The following is a 24,194-nucleotide window of genomic DNA, read 5'->3' as shown; positions in this document are numbered from 1 at the left end:
GGCAAAGATTATTATTTTAAGCCATCTCATATAAATGTTATATGCTTAAACGATAAGTCCAAGGAATATGTAATTAGGAGAATGTAATTTAAACAAGTTAGATTCATGAGACCATTCTCTTTCATATACATATCCTAAACGTTCCTGATCATAGGATTGCCAATTGGGCATTGACAGTCCGTTAAGATCAGTACGTGCTGTGTCTTTTCTCAGGGAGAGTGACTGGTCTCGAGTCATTGGTGTGATTGACACCAAGACAAGCATGTAGGTGCTCAATAGAGAATGAGCCCACTGAACATGATCAACGATGAGTTCTCATACTCATGTCACATGAGAACTCATGGTTGAGATAATGCAAAGTAGTCCTTGGACCTGAGGCATCATAGTTGTCTTGTGGTTAGGTCCTTGATCTTTAACTATGTCAAAGTCACTCTGTCAGAGGGTGTCCACGACATAGTTGGGGTTAAGCCACTTAAGCATGGAGGCAAGTGAATGTGTAACAAGGGATCTCTAACCTTCAAACCGTTTGAGGGAGAATACTCTATAATATGATTAAGAATCTCTGGCCAGAGTATGAATGAGATTTAGGAAGTCGTTCCAAATCACATTCAAGGTAATCATATAAGTAAATGAATCACATTGGATAGTAGACATGATTAAACTATCAAACCAAACAATGTGGTCAAGAGTATTGTATTAGAGAAAGACCGTATTGCATTGTAATCCTAAACTGAATAGGTTCTCCACCTCTTCTGATTAGCTTGGGTAACCATGACATACTGCTAGGTGTCACTCATGGTTGTGGAAGCCCTAAACGTGTATAATCACTAAAGGGAGAATTGAAAGTAAGTTTCAATTCACAATCGATCGTTAAGAGTAACAATCGTCCACTGCCTCGCTAAAAGGAACCTAATGGATCGTACACCGAGTAAGGTAGAGATTGAAGAAAGACATGGGTAAGGATAATTAAATGGTTTAATTATTTATGGCAATGATTAATTAATATGTTAATTAATCAAATGAATAAAGTTCGTTAAAAGACCATGGGTTAGTTTTGGGCCTCAAGGTCCAATGGGCTTCGAACGTCAAGCCCATTGACTTAAATTGTACGACAACTTAATGACTAATAATTCACAAAGGCCCAAAAAGCCCAATAAAACCCTATGGCTGGCCATAATGATAGTGGAGTGGGTTTTGGACTTATTACAAGTTTGCCACTCCAATGAAGGTAGATATAAATATGACTTTATAACTATTTCTTCATTAGGGTTTCTTTTAGAGAAAATTGGAGAGAACATGTCTCTCCCTTTCTCTCTAAGAGGCTGGCCCCCTTGGAGGAGATTAGCTAGCAATCTCTCATCTTCCAAGGTCACTCCTCTCTTATTCAAGTCTCTCCTTGGTGTGGAAAAATTAGAGGTTATCTATTTTGAGAACTTGGAGAATCTTTTCATCATCCTCCTCCAAGAAATTGATGGATCTAAGAAGCAAGGAATGAAGGCCCTCTCCTTGGGTGATTAGCCTTTGCTTATGCAAAGAGGAATCAACAAAGGTATAATATTTCTCAACTCACTTTGTTCTTGAGTTGAGTCATGGTTCACCTAACTACTAGGCTTTGAATTTCATGGGTAATGTTTTGTTTTGAGTGCATACAAGCATGATTCCGCCTTTAATTGTTAATTGCTTGTTAATTGCATGCTATAGATGTTGCTTAAATGAACATGTTTTTCACAAAATTTCCTTCACTCATTAGGTGATTAGCCTTTGCTTATGCAAAGAGGAATCAACAAAGGTATAAAATATCTGAACTCACTTTGTTCTTGAGTTGAGTCTTGGTTCACCTTTCTACTAGGTTTTGAATTTCATGGGTAATGTTTTGTTTTTGAGTGCATACAAGCATGATTCCGCCTTTAAATGTTAATTGCATGCCATAGATGTTGCTCAAATGAACATGTTTTTCACAAAATTTCCTTCAGGAATGTTGGAATATTGTTAAAGATTGTCCTAAATTCAAAGTTGTGCCTGTTGGTTCAGAAGTATGCATGAACAACATCCCTCTACACAACACATTTGTACACAGCACCCCTCCACACTCTACACCCGATCATGGCTCCCATGTTGATGAAGAAGATGAAGAAGAAGTGCCTGAAACGCCCATTCCTGAACAAGCATCGGGGTCGACCCGTTATCCAATTAGGCCTCAAGGTAAGAAGGCTTCAAAGAGGAAAGGAAGTGCTTCCAAGAATGATTATGGAAAGTACATGCAAGAACTTGCTCGTCAAGGTGAATTGACGTTGGCACGGGAATTGGAAAAATATGAGGCTGAAAAGGCTAGAGATGAGATAAAAGCTGCAGCTATTCAACAAGCATTTCAAACTGAACAGAGGGAAAGAGAGCTACTTAGGCAAGAAAGAGAGTTGCTTAGAGAAGAAAGAATTGCACAATGAGATCGTGACATTATGAACACGCGTTTAGAAGGGATGTCTCCAAATTCTAAATATTTTTTGCAGTCGAAGAAAGCGGATGTGGTGCAAAGGTGGCGTGCAAGAGAAGCGAGATCAAGACAAGATGGTCCTAACACAACAAGACAAGATGGTCCTAGCACAACAAGACAAGATGATCCTAGCACCACAGATTGGTTAAGTGATGATGAATAGGGTACTTTTTGTAATCGGAGCCCATAGTTTTCCAATCACTTTGGGTTGTAATTTATTATTTATGTTGTTTCCATTTTATTGAAGTTGGTACTTTATTTAAAGTGAGAGTACATGTATTTAATTTCATAATATATTTATCCTAATAATAGAATCTTTATTCATCAAATTGTTCACGTATAATGAAATTATAAACACACCAAATAAAACTAAAAAACTCACCAATTGGAATTATATAAACACACCAAATAAAATTATATAAACATACCAAATAAATAAGATTACATAAACATACGAAATAATAAAAAGCTCACTACAAAAAACACATCAAATAAAATTACATAAACACACCAAATACAAACAAACATACTAAATAAACTTAAGTATCTTCAACTTGTTTCAATGCCCACTGGTGCTCTATCAAGTCAATTTACTGATCATTGTGCATAGATGACCTTTGAAGTGCAGTATATCGTTGAATGACCCTTTCATTGTAACGTCCATCCCTTTCTAATGGCTCGTGTTGCACGGGTTCTTCAGTGGCATCATGCACACAATATATCCGTGTTCTTGAATTGTTCATCTTGTCTGGCTCTGGCTCATATTCATCAACCGCTTCATAATCGAACTCATCTTCCACAATCATGTTGTGAAGAATGACGCACGTCATCATGATGGATTGAAGTGACTCTACATTAAACATTCTGGCAGTACCCCTGACGATCGCCCAACGAGCTTGAAGGATACCAAAACAACGCTCCACATCCTTCATGCACCCCTCTTGACAGCTTGCAAAGTGTTTTTCCTTTGCACTTTGCGGACGTGGCACTGTTTTGACAAATGTTTCCCACCCTGGGTAAATGCCGTCAACTAGGTAGTATGGCCCGTCGTACTTACGTCCGTTGACGACGTACGTGACTTTTGGTGCCTTTCCTTGTAGGACGTCATTGAACACTGGGGATTGGGCAATGATGTTAAGATCATTTTGAGCCCCCGGAACCCCGAAAAAGGCGTGCCATATCCATGTATCAAAAGATGCCACTGCCTCCAAAATGATAGATTTTGCTCATTTTCTGTCCCCATATGCGCCTTGCCATGCACTTGGACAATTTTTCCACGTCCAGTGCATACAATCGATGCTTCCTATCATCCCAGGAAAACCTCGCATCTCGCCATTCTTCAGAAGCCTTTGTAAGTCCATGTGAGTAGGTTTTCGAAGGTACTCAGCGATGTACAAAGATTCGACTGCTCCGTAAAACCTCATCAGGGCCTCAAAAATGGTTGATTTCCCCATACTTGTTATCTTATCCACTTGGTCTGCAGATGCCTTATCCACTTGGTCTGCAGATGCTCCATTCGCAAGCATTCGCACGCAACAGTGATTTTTTGCTCAAGCAGGAGACCCATAACACCACAAACATCCTTCTTTTGCACAAAGTAAGAATCATGGTTGCAAACATCAGTCATGATTCTGTTGAACAAATGTCGTTCCATTCTAAAACGGTGCCTGAAGTACGTATCAGGAAATGCATTGTTATGGACAAAGTAATCGTCCAACAGTTCTTCACCTCGTCGTTGCCTGCTTCTATCAAGGTTTCTTGAACGGCTGGGCCTACATATCTGAGCAACAGTCTGGATGACTCGACGAGAATGTGAGGCTCTGGCCATTCTTGTTTCGTCATCTCTCCTTATATGCTCCTCATCCTCTTCCACCTCATTTTTGGCTATCTGAAGTTTGAACATTCCTTCAGATTGGTTAAACAATTTTTCCTCTTGCTGATCGATTTCCCACATCATCCTTGATGAAGAAGAAGACATTGTAAGGATGGTGAAGAAGAAGCATAAACTATGAATAATGAGATAGAGATGTTGAGAAAATTGGTGTGAGATTTGTGAGGATGGATGGTGGATTATATGGACGATTCAGAAATGATCGGATTGTAGATGAGGCCACGTGGCATGCCGTCATTCGTTAAAAATCTGATCGAAATCTATCCTCAAAGATTCTGAAAAGATAATGACACGTGGCACGATCGTATTGGATAAAAATCTTATCGAAATCAATCTCCAATAATTATCTTTCCGGATAATGACATGTGGCGCAATTTTGAACGAGTTAAAATCTAATCGAAATTTATCGTCAAAGATTCTCAAAAGATAATGACACGTGGCACGATGACATTGGATAAAAATCTTATCGAACTCCATCGCTAAATAATTGTTTTTTTTATAAAATGACACGTGGCACAACGAGAACGATTTAAAAAATCTTATCCGAAATTACAAATAATTTTATTTTGTATTATTTAAACAAACAAAAAAAACTAATATTTTATTGCCTATTGCCAGGGGGAGGGCTCAAAGGGTGGAGATGCAAAGGGCAATTACTGTTCATTAAAGGTAGTTACTATTCATTAAAGGCAGTTACTGTTCAATATGGTGGATTCAATAGTGGATTGCCAGGAGGGAGGGCTCCATGGGTGGAGTTGCTCTTAAAGCAATTGATAGGTGATGGAGTTTTGGTCAAGTGAGGCATAGTATTTGAAATTTGTTCACCACTCTTATGAAGTAACATTAAGCACGCCCTACACCCCTCAGGTTAGTAAGGGCGCCCCACCCTTACGAGTGGGGTAGCAAATAATTTTTTTTAATATACATTTTTTTAATTTTAATTAATTTTTTGTATCTTTATTGATTTTTTTTTAATAGTGGATGACGTCATGGTGACATAAACCTTGCATCACTGCACCTGGGGGCTGGGCTTGTTGATTTTTGCTTAGGTGACCAACTGGATTCCCCTGGAGCCCAATGAATTGAATTGGGCTGGAGGTAGGTGTGGGCATAAAAATCGTGGAACTGCGAAACCAAATCAAACTGTGACAAAAAAAATCATAAAAAACTGTGATGACAAAAAAAAATCAACATAGGTTCAAAAATCGAACCGAACCATTCATATCGATTCCGATTCTGGTTTTCATGTTGGTAGAACAACTTAGAATCGAACCGAATCGTGAATATAAATAATTAATTAAATTTAATAACCGATACAGGTGTCACTAAATAAGTGGTGAAAACCAAACAGGTTTAACCTAGGGCGACAACATTTCTCAATTAGGTCTTTCACTTGCATAGTTCACCTATTGAGATAAGGCACATATTTGAAAAAAAAAAGGTCATTTTCTCTCCTAGAACTCCAAATTTGACATTCAGGTTTTGATTTCATCTCTTTCTAGGAATAGAATGATCTTAATGTGTTCAGTTACATCTTGCTTTTTTTTTCCCTTTTTCTTGGGCAATTTTTTAATCTCTTGATAAGTCCCTTTTAAGTTTAAATTATTGTATTCGTATTAACATTCTTACTGCATAGTGGATGTATTTGTATGTAATTTGTATTATAAATGTATATGTACATTTGAATTGTGTTTCCTTTTTTATTTGCTTGGTATCAAGGACATTTGCATTTTGATTTAGTATTTCAAAAGGATATTTTTTGTTTGTAACTTTGTATAACCATTTTAGAAGTCGTATTTGAATGCAAGTATGCAAAAAACACAAGAAAAAAAAAACCAAGTAAACTTTGAATACCATTTTGATTTGGTATTCAAATGATTTAGTATTCGGAATCGTAAACCGGCATGAACCGAACCAAAACCAATTTAAAACGAATCGTATGGTTTTTGTAATAAATTTAAGTGGAACCGCACCGAACCGAACCGTTAATATTTTCTGATTTCGGTTATGGTTTGAGGGTAGAACCACATCGAATCGCACTGTGCCCACCCCTAGCTAAAGGAGTTGTTTTTTTGGGGGGGGGGGGGATGTGGAAGGGATTTCACACCCAATCCCCTAGGAGATTGAACACGCTGGAACGGCTTTGAGGAGTGAGTTGATGAGAGTGAGACGGCGCATAAGAAAACCAAGCACATGAGCAGCGTAGGGTTATAAGCAAACAAAAAATGACGTCATTTTCGAGTTATACAAAACCAAAAAACAACGTCAATTTAGGTGCTACTTCGGTTTCCAAACCATGGAAACAAAAACCGAGCTAAACAATTTTGGTTCGGTTTGGTTTTTTTAAGTTCGATTGTTTTCGACTTTAGTTCAATATTCTATTCAATTTTCGGTTTTTCAAATCCACACCTATTAAGAAGTACTTTTAAATGCTTACCAAAAGCAGTTCGAGTCTTCTATAAAATTTTCTACATATTTATAACAAAGAAACTTTCAAGACAAGCACTCATGAAAATAGGTACTTCATACAAAGCTCATGAAACAAATCAAAGACAAAAGGCAAACAACAATGAATTTTTAATCTATAATATTTGCTTTTTTGGAAGCTCATATTCTTGTGCTTCCAAGGTCCCCAAAAACAACATAACTAGTCATAAATTTAGCGATGTCGGTAACAAAAATTCTCATACAAATTAGTCAACTAGTTATATTAGGGGTCAGTATAAAATTAAAAATTAAAAAAAATAAAAATCAGAAAAGAGGTCTGATTAAAAAAAAAAAAAAACCAGCTATGCACAATATGTACTTATATAGTCAATTTACTAAATTTCTTTGTTGTTGGTGGCATTCTGTAGCAGTCAGATTATTTTACTAAATATTGGATTAAGAAGATATTACAGAAAATTAGTACAAACAAGAAAACGAACACCGGCAGGCTTCAGCCTTTGACTTTCGACTCTTCCTTGCATTGACCCCCACATTTCTAATTGATAATAATGGATTGCATGTTACCTTGTCAATATAATTCAAACTTAAGAGAGGTACATTTATCTTTAAAAATTATTTTTGTCAGCTTGTAAGTGGGTTGCCCTACGATTTAGTGGTATATTTTTTCATTAATGAGTGAGAATTTGTAAGTTTGATTCCGGTAAATGATGAATTCGAATCAAATTATTATGCCTAATTCGTTATGTGTTAACTCATTTCACCTTTTAATGTCAAGATACTGTTTATTAAAAATATATATATATATATATAAATAAAAATAAAAAACTGTATCTGTGCAGCTTGTTCCAGCTCCTTTACCTACTCTGATGTCATGCAATAAGCATATAAACTTGGGATCAATGTAACATTTTGCCGTTTGCCCGTTCTTCGCCGAGATGCCACTTACATTTAACTATAATAAAAATTAATCTAACAGTATTGCAGCCGAGTGAGGATTCCGGGATTCTCAAATCACATCCATTCATCGTACATTATGCGGTAAAAAATCATTGTAAATTTTTATATTTAAAATTGAATATAAATAGTACTGAACGAAAATTTGTCGCATGATAAACGATGAACGGATGTGATTAGAGAATTACTGGGATCCTCACAAAGAGGATCCGGCGAGAATTCTCTCTCATTGCAGCCAAAGACAGTTATGTTATTTGCGTCAAAGTTAATATAAAATAAATAGGCAAGAGAAACAAATTTATATATGTAATATAGTTATATATAATAAAACGAATATGATAATCGTTAAATTTTGTTTTCCAACGTGCACACAACAAGCTTCCTAGCCTGAAACGTGGGTTGTCTTTCTTCCCAATCTTTTACATACTAATTTTGTCTTAAGAGCTGCTGTCTAAAATTCATCGACTATGATGGATTTGGTTTCACTTGTTTAATTTACTAGACTAGGGTTTTGTGAGATCATCCGATCAAGGAATTGCAGAGATATGGAAATGGATTATTTTTTGCTGACCTGCAGAAAATGTGTATGGATTTAAGCCCGATCATTTTCATGAGGATCATAAGGATCTCGTGATCGTGACCATTCATCATGCGGTCAGAAATCATTGTAAATTTTTATATTTAAAATTGAATATAAACAGTATCGGACGAAAACTGGTCGCATGATGCACTATGAACATATGTGATTAGAGGATTCCTGGAATCCTCACAAAGAGGATCCGGCGAGGATCCTCTCAAGAAAGTTATGTTATTTGTGTCAAAGTTAATATAAAATAAATAGGCAAGAGAAACAAATTTATATATGTAATATAGTTATCTATACTATTATTAAGAGAACCCTCATTGTCAACTTTTTTTTTTATTTTGCCCTCACTTTTGATACACAAAGTTTATATAAGGAGGACAAAATAGTAATTTTGTATCTTTTGGACTTTTTGCCCCTTTTTTTCTATTTTTCCCTCATTTTTGATACACAATATTTACACAAGGAGGGCAAAATAGTAATTTTGTATCTTTTGAGAAAATGACAATCATATTCCTATTTTTCTTATTTTACCCTCACTTTTGATATATAATATTTACATAAGATAAAAAATATGCATTTATTAAGAGAAATTGTCCCACCATCATTTTTTCATATAGGTAAGTGAAATCATTATGTTTTTTGGATAGTTTGAATGAACTGAAACGGTTGCACTTGAGGAAAACGTGGGAGGAGGTGGACGGTTGAAGAAGCTTTAATTTTGAACCTTTTGACAAAATAACAATCATATCCCTATTTTCCTATTTTACCCTCATTTTTTTTAGAAAATGACAATCATATAGCTATTTTTCTATTTTACCCTCACTTTTGATACATAATATTTACATAAAGAGGACGAAACAATAATTATCAAGAAAAAATATGCACTTATTAAGAGAAATTGTCTCATCATCATTATTCTATACTCTTTTTAAAATTTAAAAAACTAATCACACTCCTTAATCAATAACAAAAACTAAAATGAAATTGTTCACACACACAAAATGTGTGCTCATCTGCTAGTATATAATAAAACGAATATGATATTCAATTTTAAATTTTATTTTCCAACGTGTACACAACAAGATTCCTAGCCTGAAACGCGGGTTGTCTTTCTTCCCAATCTTTTACATACTAATTTTGTCTTAAGAGCTGCTGTCTAAAATTCATGGACTATGATGGATTTGGTTTCACTTGTTTAATTTACTAGACTAGGGTTTTTTGAGATCATCCGATCAAGGAAATGCAGAGATATAGAAATGGATTATTTTTTGCTGACCTGCAGAAAATGTGTATGGATTTAAGCCGGATCATTTTCTTGAAGATCATAGAAATTCCGTGATCGTGATCGTTCATCGTACATCGTGCAGTCAGAAATCATTTCAAAATTTAAAATTTAAAATTAAATATAAATAATACCTAACGAAAATTAATCGCACAATGTATAATGAACGATCACGATCACGATCACAGGATTTCTAGGATCCCCAATAAAAGGATCCGGAATTTAAGGTCAAAGAATAAATCAGGAATAATTAGAAAGATGCCCCCATGTAACTGGAATATTGTACGCATAATTACAAAATAAACACTTGGATATATAATGGGAATGCCGTACTTCTCATGAAGAAAATATGAGTAATACTATTATTACCCTGTTATTATACCATAATTTCTATGCTACCTTATGTGGCAGTTTTACTTCGACATGCCACATCTTTAGTTTTAGTTTTATTATTACTATAAATAACACATTTATTCTTTAAAAAAAAATTAATAATTACAACACCCTAATTAGAATTGATTGGGTTGGACGCTTCGTTTTGCACTCCATCTCCTTTCTCCCTCTCACCCCAATCTCCTCCCTCCTTCCTCTTTAGCCTCCTGCAATCTCCTTTTTTTTGTCAAATTTTATTTGGTTTCAACTAATCGTATTTGTTTGCCTTTTTATTGTCATAAAATACGGGTTAGCTGATCGTTTCATTGAACAATGACTTTATATGCATCTTTAAAAATTTGATGGAGTCAAAAGGAACAAGTTTTCTATTAGATTAAAGGTTATGGGGTCACTGTTCTTGAAAAAACCTCATATTTATGCTGCAGTTGCTTGCCAATTATTGAAATTAATTATGCTTTTTTTTTTTTCCTTTTGCAATTGGCCTTTTGTTTGTTTGTTTGTTTTTTTTTTTTTAATGTTCTTTCTATTTGTTTTGGAAAAGAGGAGGAAGGAGGATGAAGAAGCACAAGACAATTAGAGGAACTTTAAGGAGGGAGGAGGAGATTGGGACGACAAGAAGAGTATTTGAGGACGACTGGACAAGGGGTGCAAAACTATGAAAATTGAAGTGTTTTAATTCAAGCTAATATCTGTTTCTGAACAAAAACTAATTAAAATTAATAAAATTTATATGCAAATCCAAGTATATTGTAATTAAGTGAGAAAGCATGTCCAACTCAGCCGCCACATAAGGTGGTATAATAATGTGGTAATAATAGCATTATTGTGAAAATATTATGAGGTTTTGTTACTGGCTAAAATAATAGGGTAAAAATAAAACGAAACCTAAAAGAATAGGTACTTGAAAGTATTTGGTAAGTTGGAAAAATGAGCTACCTTAAAATAAACACTTAGCATCGACAAAAAAGAAAAAGAAAAATTAAACACTTAGTAGAAGGGTCTCTTAGTACTACGGTCTAGTGGTTTCCTCTTCATTTGTAAGTGAAATGTCTTATGTTTGATTTTTGCCAAAAGCGAATTTGAACCATATTATTGTTAGTTCATTGTGAGGTTTAGCCTACTCATCCAACCCCTTAGTATAGATAATTTCATTTATTAAAAAAAAACAGGGAGCCAATGGTGGCAAAGAATTGTGTTTATTCTCGTAAATCCATCTTTTGCACCAACTGATATGACCATATGGTTTCGTTTGGTGTAAAGGAATATATTGAAATAAATAATCTATTGTTACTAAATCATAGAAAAACAACATACTAGTAATTTGTAACTTTTTTTTCTAAATTAGTGAAAAAACGTAATTAATGAAGCTTTCAGTTTCAGAAGGATTTCAAGGAAACCTAGAGATCAAGTGTTGAACCCGCATAAGAAGGGAGATGAAAGAAATGATGATTTCGCTTTGACTTAATTAAAAAAAAAAAAATTGAAAGAGATGATGAACATAGTCAACATTGCACACCATCACCAATCTATATGTTGTCTGGTGCCCACCGTAGGCAACTGCAACTTGGAGACTAGAGAGCACGTTCTCTGTATATCCACTACAAGAAAGTATATATATTCCTGGAGAACATTTCTTAGAGAACTTATATATTTTATTCTACTTTATTTCATTATTGTGCTTGCAAATTTAATATTTACAGACACAAAGAAAATTAATTGTGAACAAAAAAAATAAAATATTTATAAGACAATAAGTAAGAGAGCACGAATATACTAGTCAAATTTAATTAAGAGATCATAAGTTTGAGAGGGAAAAAAATATATATTGTTTCATTATTCATCTTGATCCATTCTCATTGTCAACTTCTCCATCAATTATGACAGATCCTATTACTCCCCCCCCCCCCCCCACAAAAAAAAAAAAACCCTTACTCGATCACCCTTGTTAATTTTATCCTCATCTGTCTCTACCTTCTTTCTTTTCACATAACTCTAACCTAACTCATGTGTGAACTCCCACAAATTTATTTGAGGTTATCGATTCTGCTTTGGCGTACCGTTTGACCAGAAAACTGAAATTAGGATGTAGCCTCATATAGTACCGGAACTGCATATGGAGGGAATTAGTTTGCCAATTATGCTGTGGGATACCTCATATACGAAAAATATATATATATAAATCTAACCTAACCCTAATTTTTTTAAGAGAAACCTAACCAAAGTTCTAATTAAGATATGGAACGACCTTGGAGACTTGGGACCATTATTAATTCAAGAGATTCGCCAATCGACTACCACATGGACGATGGTATATTGCCCCTACAGTATCTATATCAAGAAGCTAATTCTAAAGCAGAAGCTTTCGAGGATTGTGACACTTTTGATTTAATGAAAATCTTTAAATCTATTGATCTGTCTGGATTCCGCCATTGGTTAAGAGGGTTCTATATATGTTCGTTCCAACTCAATTAAGATAGAAATGAACTAATGAAAAAGCAAAAGAAAGAACCTAAAAGTTGACTTAGATTAAATTAGTTCGTACATATAATATATATATACACACACACTAGCATTTGCCTACACATTTTGTGTGTATGAAATATTTTTTTAGAAAATGAGAAGGAGAGAGGGAGAGAGAGAGAACGTCGGGGGAGTGAGAGGTTTATGTTTTTGTTTTTTTGTTTTTTTTTTTAATATTAGAGGTATTTTAACATCATCTGTAGGTGATGCTTCAATAAAAAATAGTAAAATTTTGACCTGTGAAATTACATTATTGGCCATCACTATTTTTTTTTGTGATAGAAGACTAAGTAGTCTTTTTACCATCTTTTGGTTGACAAAAATGGTTTCATTAATTAATAGAAGATATATATATATATATATATATATATATATATATATATGTGTGTGTGTGTGTGTGTTGTTTTTTTTTTCCGATGCTTCCCTGATTGGTTGATTAAATATAAACTTAATTTAACTAGCCTTTAGATTCATTAATAGGGGTGTGCTATCCACACACCTCTTGATAATTTCTGCCCTCTGATCTTTCTTCAATTCACTCGATCCAACGACCGAAAATTAGAAGGGTGTGTGAGAAGTAAAAAATGGTGTGTGGATATCACACCCCACATTAATATTCATCTCCACTCAAATTATACTACTATCTTATGCATGTTCGATTTAATTAAGGAAAAATTAGTTTATGGTCCCTAGTTTCTAATGTTCATTGACTAAAACCTTATCAGTTTTTAGATTTTAATCAAAGTCCCTAGCATTAATATATTAATGAATTACATGTAAGTTACATAATTTTTATAAAAAAAAAAAATAGTAATTGATTTGGAGTTTTAATACTCACACTCACACCCTTATTAAACTCCTAATTAATTTTCAATTCAAACATTTCCCCAAAAAAAAAAAATTAGAATACGTTTGTACCCATTAAATTTTTATAAAAAAATTTCAAGTTTTTAATCTTATATGTATGCATTCTTAAATATACCATTTTGTTAAAAATGTACCCTTTTTAAATTTAAAATGTACCCATTTTTTATATAAATTTCATTCAATCTTTTCTCTAATCCATTTTTAATCCATTTTTAAACTTATATGGATACATTCTATTTCGTTGATTTGAGAATGTATCCATGTCAAGTTTAATAGAAGAAATTTAATAATATTATTAAGGCTTTTTTTTTTGTGTGTTTTTGAAAAATGTACCCATGCTTTGGTACAATAATTTTTTGGTTAGTTTTGATGAATGTACCCATACATATATATATATATATATACATACATACATACATACATATATACACATATTGGAGAGTATAATTCGTTTTAATATTTTTAATCCCATAAAATATGGGTTTCATTTAAAATCTCATATAAATAACTACAAATTTTATTTTTAATTTAAAATTATAATAACCTACATAAAAATTCATTATTACATTAATGTCAAAGACTTCGATCAAAAGTTTAAAACCATTAAGGTTTCAGTCAAAGAACATTGGTAGTTAAAGACCGCATCCAAAGTGTCCCTTTAATTAATGATGAAAATGATTACATATTTTCCATGAGATACATGGATCCATATCGATTCATTAGTATTCGTCTCTACTGAATTTTAATTACTATTTCATGTTTAATTTACATAAATTATTGAAAACGATATATGCTTCTGATGAGATTCGTGAACTCGTATCTTTACCTTATGGGGCTCCGTTTGGATGAAGAAATTTCAAGTCTCAATGGACTCGTATCTTTAAGCTAAATCCCTTGAAACTTGAAATTTTCTCATCCAAACTTGTAGTTGCAAGCACCTTCTACACAAGTATAATTAGTCCACGACAACTAATTAGTCGTAATGTGGCTTCTCCACTTTGTTAAAAGAAGCCTCAATATTTATACAACAAAAAGAGACAGACATATAACTGGGGAAAAGTTCAACCGTCTATGCTTCTAACACGGTTTTACAATTGAACTCTTATCCAGCCATGCACACGACACTTTCCTAGCAACCATGCAACTTGACTTGTTCATGGCCTCCATGAAAGAACAAATTAAGCTAAAATATATGTGGGATCCCACAATCATTGGTCGAAATAGTAGACCTTGATTGATTAAAACATTTCAAAGTCTACGAGTTACATATATGGAAATTTTTTAAAGCATCAGTCCAGCCTGTTATACTGAATAAACAAACATGTCTTTTCAACTAAGATTTCATATATTGCATGCTATAAAAGGGGATAGCTCTCACCCTTTCAAAAGCAACTCAACTCACTCACAAACAAGTTCTAAGAACGAAGTACAGTTTTCTGGCAATAACATCTCAATTGCCAGAGAATGATAGCCTCGAAACAGCCGAGGCATTGGCCTCTAATGTTTTATGTCGTGACATTATGCCTTTTAGCCACAAGTGTGCTTGCTACTGAGCCTTACACTTATTCTTCACCACCACCACCCCACAGCACAAAACGTTACTACAATTTCCCACCACCAAAGCAATCTGCGCACCCTCCATACCGTTACAAGTCTCCACCACCCCCATCACCCTCACCACCACCTCCATATGTCTACAAATCTCCTCCACCCCCATCTCCATCACCTCCTTCTCCTTATATCTATAAGTCACCACCACCACCTTCCCCATCACCTCCTCCTCCCTATGTCTACAAGTCACCACCACCTCCATCACCATCACCTCCACCTCCTTATGTCTACAAGTCACCACCACCTCATTCACCTTCACCTCCTCCTCCCTATGTCTACAAGTCACCACCACCTCCTTCACCCTCACCTCCTCCTCCTTATGTCTACAAGTCTCCACCGCCCCCATCACCCTCACCACCACCTCCATATGTCTACAAATCTCCTCCACCCCCATCTTCATCACCTCCTCCTCCTTATGTCTATAAATCACCACCACCACCTTCCCCATCACCCCCTCCTCCCTATGTCTACAAGTCGCCACCACCTCCATCACCATCACCTCCACCTCCTTATGTCTACAAGTCGCCACCACCTCCATCACCATCACCTCCTCCTCCCTATGTGTACAAGTCACCACCACCTCCATCACCCTCACCTCCTCCTCCCTATGTCTACAAGTCTCCACCACCCCCATCACCCTCACCACCACCTCCGTATGTCTACAAATCTCCTCCACCCCCATCTCCATCACCTCCACCTCCTTATGTCTATAAATCACCACCACCACCTTCCCCATCACCTCCTCCTCCCTATGTCTACAAGTCGCCACCACCTCCATCACCATCACCTCCACCTCCTTATGTCTACAAGTCGCCACCACCTCCATCACCATCACCCCCTCCTCCGTATGTCTACAAGTCACCACCACCTCCATCACCCTCACCTCCTCCTCCCTATGTCTACAAGTCTCCACCACCCCCATCACCCTCACCACCACCGCCATATGTCTACAAATCTCCTCCACCACCTTCCCCATCACCTCCTCCTCCCTATGTCTACAAGTCGCCACCACCTCCATCACCATCACCTCCTCCTCCCTATGTCTACAAGTCGCCACCACCTCCATCACCTTCACCTCCTCCTCCTTATGTTTACAAGTCTCCACCACCCCCATCACCCTCACCACCACCTCCATATGTCTACAAATCTCCTCCACCCCCATCTCCATCACCTCCTCCTCCCTATGTCTACAAGTCGCCACCACCTCCATCACCATCACCTCCACCTCCTTATGTCTACAAGTCGCCACCACCTCCATCACCCTCACCACCACCTCCATATGTCTACAAATCTCCTCCACCCTCATCTCCATCACATCCTCCTCCCTATGTGTACAAGTCACCACCACCTCCTTCACCTTCACCTCCTCCTCCTTATGTTTACAAGTCGCCACCACCCCCATCACCCGTACCACCACCTCCATATGTCTACAAATCTCCTCCACCCCCATCTCCATCACCTCCTCCTCCCTATGTCTACAAGTCGCCACCACCTCCATCACCATCACCTCCACCTCCTTATGTCTACAAGTCGCCACCACCTCCATCACCATCACCCCCTCCTCCGTATGTCTACAAGTCACCACCACCTCCTTCACCCTCACCTCCTCCTCCTTATGTGTACAAGTCACCACCACCTCCATCACCCTCACCTCCTCCTCCTTATGTCTACAAGTCTCCACCACCCCCATCACCCTCACCACCACCTCCATATGTCTACAAATCTCCTCCACCCCCATCTCCATCACCTCCTCATCCTTATGTCTATAAATCACCACCACCACCTTCCCCATCACCTCCTCCTCCCTATGTCTACAAGTCGCCACCACCTCCATCACCATCACATCCTCCTCCCTACGTGTACAAGTCACCACCACCTCCTTCACCCTCACCTCCTCCTCCTTATGTCTACAAGTCTCCACCACCCCCATCACCCTCACCACCACCTCCATATGTCTACAAATCTCCTCCACCGCCATCTCCATCACCTCCTCCTCCTTATGTCTATAAATCACCACCACCACCTTCCCCATCACCTCCTCCTCCCTATGTCTACAAGTCACCACCACCTCCATCACCATCACCTCCACCTCCTTATGTCTACAAGTCACCACCACCTCCATCTCCATCACTTCCACCTCCCTACATCTATAAATCGCCACCACCTCCATCACCTTCACCTCCTCCTCCTTATGTTTACAAGTCACCACCACCTCCTTCACCTTCACCTCCTTCTCCTTATGTCTACAAATCACCACCTCCACCGTCACCTTCCCCTCCTCCTCCTTACCAGTACAAATCACCTCCACCACCAGCAAAGTCACCACCACCGCCTTACCACTACAAGTCCCCACCACCACCATCAAAGTCCCCACCTCCTCCATACATCTACAGCTCACCTCCTCCTCCATTGAAGTCTCCACCACCACCTGCATACTACTACAGGTCACCTCCACCTCCGAAGCATTACTAAGAGCTAACGGTTACAGCCATTTGAACGGGTCGGAATAACTTCTTTTGGATGTTAATTGGGAACCATTTCTCTTCATCGTTATTCAGTTCACAAACAAGTGCATTTTTGTGCATAATAAGGGTCTAACAGATCCCTTCCTGTATTCTGTTGTAAGAACTCATTGAATTACTTCTTTAAAGAGATTAAATGAAAGTGAAGAACATTAATTTCTTGTACGTGAGCAAAGTGTTTTAATCTTCTATTTCATTACTTATGACTTTTTGTTTGATTAGATTTGTTCTTTTTGGTTTAAAAGTTAAATGCATGTCAGTTTACCGTAGCTATTATTCTTGTACGTGATAAGGCATGTTAAACAAATAACCATGCATATTATAACTGAATTGTTACCGGGATTTTCAAATCGTGACTAAAAGTCAACACGCAAAACACGTAATCAAATTTTAAGAAATGTTAATTGGAGTTGACGTAATGTTGCCATGTTCTTGAAAGTTTGAAACATTACTGCAACTGAGTCCACCGATATATATATGTTTATGCTCTTTGGGGCCTACCATCGGCACTTTGCTCTGGCATAATATGAATACTCACTGTCAACTCCTGATTTAAATCTAGGGTTGTGATTTTCACACATCCTGAACTACTTTTCTCATATCCCATCTTATTTTTTAATAGTTAATTGGTATCCTACTATTTAATTTTTCATATATACCCTTCCTACTTTTTTATGGTAATTAATGAAAGATTAAATAGGGAAGGGTATATATGGAAGATTAAATAGTAGGATACCAATTAAGTACTAAAAAAATAGAAAGGAGTGTAGGAAAAGTAGTTAAGGGTGCGTGAAAATCATAACCCTTAAACTTATGTGGTGGAGATGGCGTGAAAAATTCTGTATATAAGTAATTGTAAGCAATGAAGCTAGTGTGAATAATCGTAAGAAATACCATCACATATTTCAAACACGGCAACTGTTGGCCAGCCGGACAACAATCATAACTAAGAATTTTATTGGGAATAAAAATAAACAACCAATTAATGATACAAATATCAAGTATGATGAAACCATATTAGAATATTGGATTTGCAATGCAAATAAAAACTTGCAGATTCGCAACGTCTTCGAAACAAAATTTCGTTCCTACTTAGGCGTAGGTTTCGTCATGATTCAACTATCTATAATTAAAATCTCAACATCAAAACTTTGATTTTGGCAAACTTCATTGTGTTTCTCTCCCATTTCGTATATATGAATGTTGTTGCTAACTGACGTTAAATGCAGTGGAGACTTATAGGCAATCATATGCCTTTTTAAAACAAATGCAACAGTTTGATTCAAATTCAAACCATTACGATTGTTGTAAACAATTTTATGTTTTAGTCCAAATTAACCTAAATTAATTAGTATTCTTTATTATAAAAACTAATCTAAGTCATTAGAGATGGAAAGAGATCATCTCCAGATCTCTTTTACCAAAGCCACCGGATCAAGTGATCCGGGTCTTCCAAATTTCATCTAACGGCCTACCTATTTTGACTCATTAAAAACTGTGATAATTTTTTGCCGTTGGATAAAATTTAGAAAACCCGGATCACTTGATTTGATGGCCTTGATAGAAGAGATCCGGAGATGATCCATTTCCATTAGAGTCGAAGAGCCCCAGTTCCCAAGGCCCTAGTCTTTGATTTTTTTAATAAATAGGCCCTAGTTTTTCATTTAATTTTTTTTTTCAACCTAGTTTTTCATTGATAAATATAAGGGTAAATTACATAGTAGCTCCTCAGGTTTGAGGTTTATTACAACCCCATACAACATCTTTAAAACATTTCACTTTCATACCTCAAGTACTATTTTATTTCAAAATAATACAACCGTTAGATTTTTCATCCATTGATCCGTTAAGCGCTGACGTGGCTGCCACATTTGTGCCACGTGGCAAAAAAAATTATTTTTTTATTTTTTTAAAAACCTAAATCTTCTATCAAAAAAAAAAAAAAAAAGCCCAAAACAAATGCAGAAACGCGCAACCCAGCAAACTCACTTCCTTTCCCTACCCCCCACGCCCCCGCACCCGCACCACAGCACCTCCCTTCCCCACCCTTCCCAGACCTTCCCCCTGAGCCCTTCCCAGCAGCTCCCCCCCCACCCAGAAACCTTTTCCCCCCCTCCCGCAGCATACCCACACCCTCCCCGCATGACCCGTCCACATGCTTTTTTTGGGTTTTAGGAACTCGATCAAATTAGGGTTCTTTTTCTTCTAATTCCTGTTCAAAGAATCAATCATAGAAGAGGAGGCAATGGTGACGGAGTCATCGGAGGGAGAAGAGGATGCGAAGCTGATGGGAGGGAACCAGCTACTGGTAGTCGACGACGATCTCAGAGAAATGGGCAAGAAGGCTGCCTGGAGCGTCAGCTCCTGCAAGGCCGGCAATGGCGTCTGTCTCTCCGTGACGACAATCTCGACACCTACTGGCAGTCTTTGCTCCAATTCCCCTTTCCCTACTTTAATCCCTCAAAATATTGAAATCTTTGAATTTTAATTTTGTTTGTTTGTTCTTGGTTTGCAGATCTGACGGTGTGCAGCCTCATTTGGTGAACATTCAATTCCAGAGGAAAGGCTTCAAGGTATGGTGGTTGCAGGTAGGGGAGTCGGGGGAAGAAGAGATGGGAGGAGGAGGGGGACGACGAACTGATGGGTATTTTTGTTTTTCTGGGTTGCAGGGGGAAGAAGATGAAGATGGGGAAGATGAAGATGGGGGAGGAGGAGAAGATGGAAGGGGGGGGGGAGACGAACTGGGTTTAGGTTTAGGTTTTTTTTTTTTTTTTTAATTTTAATTTTGTTTTATAAATTTTTATTTAGAAGATTTAGGTTTTTTTAAAAAAATAAAAAAATAATTTTTTTTGCCACGTGGCACACATTTGGCAGCCACGTGGCACAAATGTGGCAACCACGTCAGCGCTTAACGGATCAATGGATGGAAAATCTAACGGTTGTATTATTTTGAAATAAAATAGTACTTGAGGTATGAAAGCGAAATGTTTTAAAGATGTTGTATGGGGTTGTAATAGACTTCAAACCTGAGGGGCTACTATGTAATTTACCCTAAATATAATTATATTACATAGTTTAATCAACCATCTAACCCAAATCATACATGGGCCTCCACACGTACACCCTAATTCCCTTTGGAAAGTGTTACTCCACACTAATTTTTATTTCTTACATACTTTTATTAATTAGTAGCTATTAATCTTTAATCTATTGTTCCGACGACCAAAAAATGAGAGAGTATAAAAAGTAAAAATAAGTGTATGAATAGAACTACCTTTCATTTTAATATGGATGTCGGCCTAATACTTATAAACTACTATAAGAGCATCTCTTAAGAAGATATCAAATATAATATATCAAAATTTATTTGATTGACAATGCGAGCAATTGAATATAGATGTTAAATCTTTTTCTTTTCCATAGATGTGTTAAATATTTATTTATTAATATATTGGGCCCCATTAATTACATTAACGACTAAAAATAATTTAAATTGATTTTAGTTTCATCTTATTGGTTGTTAATGAGACTCATGCATTAAAAATTAAATTAAAAGCATTTAACTCTATCTTTGTTTGCTGTAAAAAAGACAAGTAAACAATAAAAAGTCAGATGACTCAACAGACACATCATATATGATACATCTCTTAGAGAACATCTTGATGTCCAGTCTTAGTGTATTTGACATCTCTTTTAAAAGTGATCTGGTGTCTTCTACTCAAAATACACGCAAACTTAAAGGCAGAAAGCGAAAGCTTACTAAGGTGACCTTCTTTCATTCATGATCTCTTGAGCATATTCCTGAAGCGGCCAACTTCAGAAAAGTAAAATAATCCTTACAAAGTTAACATCATGTTGTAACACACCGTTGTACATTTAAGTTAGGGAGGATAAAAGTGAATTAGAATATTATGTAATTTTATGACATTTCCTAGTACCTACACTTGTTTGGAATAATATTATTCATATCATGTTTTTGTACTACATTTTCATACCACCTTAAGTGGTATTTGATGTGGACAGTCACATCATTTGAAAAATTTGCAAAACTCAAGGAAATGAAGGAGAATGACTCCTCGTATACCACAAATAATATGGTTGTCTATATCAGATATCACCTAAGATTGTATAGAAATATTGTATAAAAACATGGTATGAATTACATTACTCTACTTTAATAAAACGTTCATAGTGTAAGCATCAATGTTAATAGTGTAATACAATCAAGTCTAAGTATAATAGCCTAAGGGCTGGTTTGGTATTGCTGTGCTTTGAAAAAAAGCTGCTGTGAGAATAAGCGGCTGTGCTGTGAGAATAAGCGGCTGTGAAATAAAGCCAGTAGAGTGTTTGGTAAACTTTTTTGTGAAAGTGCTTTTGGAAAAAAAAGCAGGATGATAGTGTGTCTTTTCATTAAAGGAGCACTGTAGCTCCATGTGCTTTGAAAAAACTGGCTTTTTTTCAAAGCAGCAAATAGCAGCTTCAGCTTTTCCTTTGATTTTCAGCTTATTCTCACAGCAGCTTCCAAAATAAGCCCTTTTTTTTCAGTTTACCAAACACAAAAATGACCCTCAGTTTTTTTTCACAGTGGCTTTTTTTAAAATCACCTCAATCCCAAACGGGGCCTAAGACTTCTCCCAAGACCTCTCAGCCAACTTCCCTGCTGACCCCAAGTCCTTCGGCGGCTACCCCACCCACCGTCTCTCCGGCATCCCCTCCCACATCGGTTTCGCCGACGAAGAGCCCGTCCAAGAGTGTGTCTCCACCGGCTCAATCACCGGCGCCCCATACGCCAACCGTTGCCTCTCCGGCCAAAACTCCGGTGAGCGCTCCCAAGAAAAGTCCAGCCGGGGCTCCGCCAGTTGCAGAGGGTCCTGAGATTGCAGCAACCCCATCGTTACCAGTCGGCGTTCCTTCGAGTTCTGCAACACCGGCAGAATCCCCGGGAATGTTCCCATCAAGCGGTAGCCCACCGATTCCGGCGCCGGCAAGTCTGTCACCGGATAGTGCTGCCCAGGGTCCATCAAGCGATGAATCGTCTGCTTCGGGTTTGAATGCGGTTCGGGTAGTTTTGAGCGGGCTGTCTATCTAGTTTGCTTTGGCTCTCTATTAATACACTTCATTTCCTGTTCTCAAGAAAAGATATATATAATTTTATTAATTAGGACTTAATTTTTTTTTTGTCATGTACTAATTAGTCATTGGTGTACTTTCTATCTTTTTCTATTGAATGATAAATATTCGTTTATTATCAGTATTTATTTACCCCTTAATTTTTTTTATTTAATATATATATATATATATATATATATATGTATTTTATTTTTTGGTCGAAAAGGTGGATTTTATTATTATCTTTTTTTGTCGAAATGATGGAAACTTATTAAAGCCGAATGACAAGTTTTGCATTAGCGGTACAAATATTATAAAAAATCCAGCCAATCTCATCCCAAGCCAAGGGAACTCACCACCATGCTTGGTAGCAAACGAAGCCACCACGTGAGCAACAAAGTAATTTTCCCGTGGAATGAACCCGAATTTAACAAAATCAAAATGCATAGGTAAATAATCAATATCAAACGTCACCCCTTCTAATATTTTATTTGCTTTGCTTAAGTTCTATAGGATGGAATAAATAAATCTAAAAAAATCAATACAAAGTAAGAAATTGAGGGTGTGGAAAACATTTTCCTACTTTTTTTGGTGCACTACAGATGCCTTTACAGTTGCTATGACTAGGGCTCTGACCTATTTAATCCGGCTTCTCTGATGCAATGATATCTCAAGTTAATCACGTATTTTATGTGAAGAAAGTATTACTCACATGACCCAACAGACTACTGTGCATAATTGAATTTGAGGAAGGGCTTGATGTGGTGAACAAAACTTTGGAATGGTGTTCAGTATTCAGGCACAAATGGTGAATAAATGGTCCATCCATATGGATTTTCAGAACAAAAACAACTGAAAAAAGCAAACACAAAAGCATATTCCTCCCCCGAGAATTTGGCAACTTCATCCTTCTCCTCCTGTAGCTCCTTGCATTTGAATTTCTCCCCAAAACCCACTACTGAGTCTCAGTTTCACTCAAGTGTTCCTTCAGCTGCATTTACAAGTTTTCATAGTCTCAGATGTTGTATTTCCGTAAAGCTTAACACATTGGTGAATGCAAGATTAATTAATTGGAGGTGTGAGTTGAATGTTGGTGATATATTGTATGATTAATGAGTGAACGTAATGATACATGTATGCGTAGAGACGATTTTCGTATCAAACTGAATGTTTAGGAACAGGTGATTGATCAAGTACATACGGAAGGAATTCGCATTTCTAGATAGTGTAAGTTGTACCAAGAAATCAGATTGGAATATCAAAGAGTTCGTTCAACTAAGTCGTTGTGTGGGAGCTCTATGCAGCCCTTGGGATGTTAATCTTCAAAATTTCGTTCGTAGAATGCTTCTGCCCTACTTTTTCTAGTGTTTCTCTTTGCTTTCACATGAAAATAAAAATTTCCAACACTTTTGCTGATATTGCTTCTCCTTTTAAGTGAATCGTTAAGTTCTTGTATGTATAAGAATATGAACCTCCTAGTCGTACAAATTGGATTTTCGTCTTCATAATCCTCTTCATAA

The 24,194-nt window shown here is 36.8% G+C and overlaps 3 protein-coding genes across 3 annotated transcripts; 1 reads left to right on the top strand and 2 right to left on the bottom strand.

Annotated features, from left to right (window-relative positions):
- Positions 1 to 3,081: 3,081 nt before the first annotated feature.
- On the bottom strand, positions 3,082 to 4,017 carry LOC139194734 (uncharacterized). Its single transcript, XM_070819641.1, has 3 exons — positions 3,783 to 4,017; positions 3,503 to 3,692; positions 3,082 to 3,367 (listed from the first exon to the last, which is right to left on the bottom strand). Exons 1-3 carry the CDS (start codon positions 4,015 to 4,017, stop codon positions 3,082 to 3,084), a joined length of 711 nt encoding a protein of 236 aa, XP_070675742.1.
- Positions 4,018 to 14,978: 10,961 nt separating this feature from the next.
- LOC114824197 (uncharacterized) lies at positions 14,979 to 17,453 on the bottom strand. The gene has a single exon (XM_029100618.2). The coding sequence runs from the start codon at positions 17,451 to 17,453 to the stop codon at positions 14,979 to 14,981; it is 2,475 nt and encodes an 824-aa protein (XP_028956451.2).
- Positions 17,454 to 22,126: 4,673 nt separating this feature from the next.
- On the top strand, positions 22,127 to 22,654 carry LOC139194733 (classical arabinogalactan protein 9-like). Its single transcript, XM_070819640.1, has one exon. It carries the CDS (start codon positions 22,127 to 22,129, stop codon positions 22,652 to 22,654), a length of 528 nt encoding a protein of 175 aa, XP_070675741.1.
- The last annotated feature ends 1,540 nt before the right edge of the window (positions 22,655 to 24,194 follow it).

Source organism: Malus domestica, chromosome 03 (assembly GCF_042453785.1).
Source record: "Malus domestica chromosome 03, GDT2T_hap1".
NCBI classification, from domain to species: Eukaryota; Viridiplantae; Streptophyta; class Magnoliopsida; order Rosales; family Rosaceae; genus Malus; species Malus domestica.
This window is presented reverse-complemented; position numbering and strand designations above follow the sequence as displayed.

Excerpts from the sequence above, each read along its gene's own strand:
- LOC139194734 (XM_070819641.1), bottom strand. The coding sequence starts at position 4,017 with ATGCTTGCGAATGGAGCATCTGCAGACCAAGTGGATAAGGCATCTGCA. Across the intron at positions 3,693-3,782 it reads GATGATAGGAAGCATCGATT|TGGCATCTTTTGATACATGG; the intron begins GTATGCACTGGA and ends TTTTGGAGGCAG. Across the intron at positions 3,368-3,502 it reads GTTGACGGCATTTACCCAGG|GGGTACTGCCAGAATGTTTA; the intron begins GTGGGAAACATT and ends GGCGATCGTCAG.
- LOC114824197 (XM_029100618.2), bottom strand. The coding sequence starts at position 17,453 with ATGGAGGAGGAGGTGAGCTGTAGATGTATGGAGGAGGTGGGGACTTTG.
- LOC139194733 (XM_070819640.1), top strand. The coding sequence starts at position 22,127 with ATGACCCTCAGTTTTTTTTCACAGTGGCTTTTTTTAAAATCACCTCAA.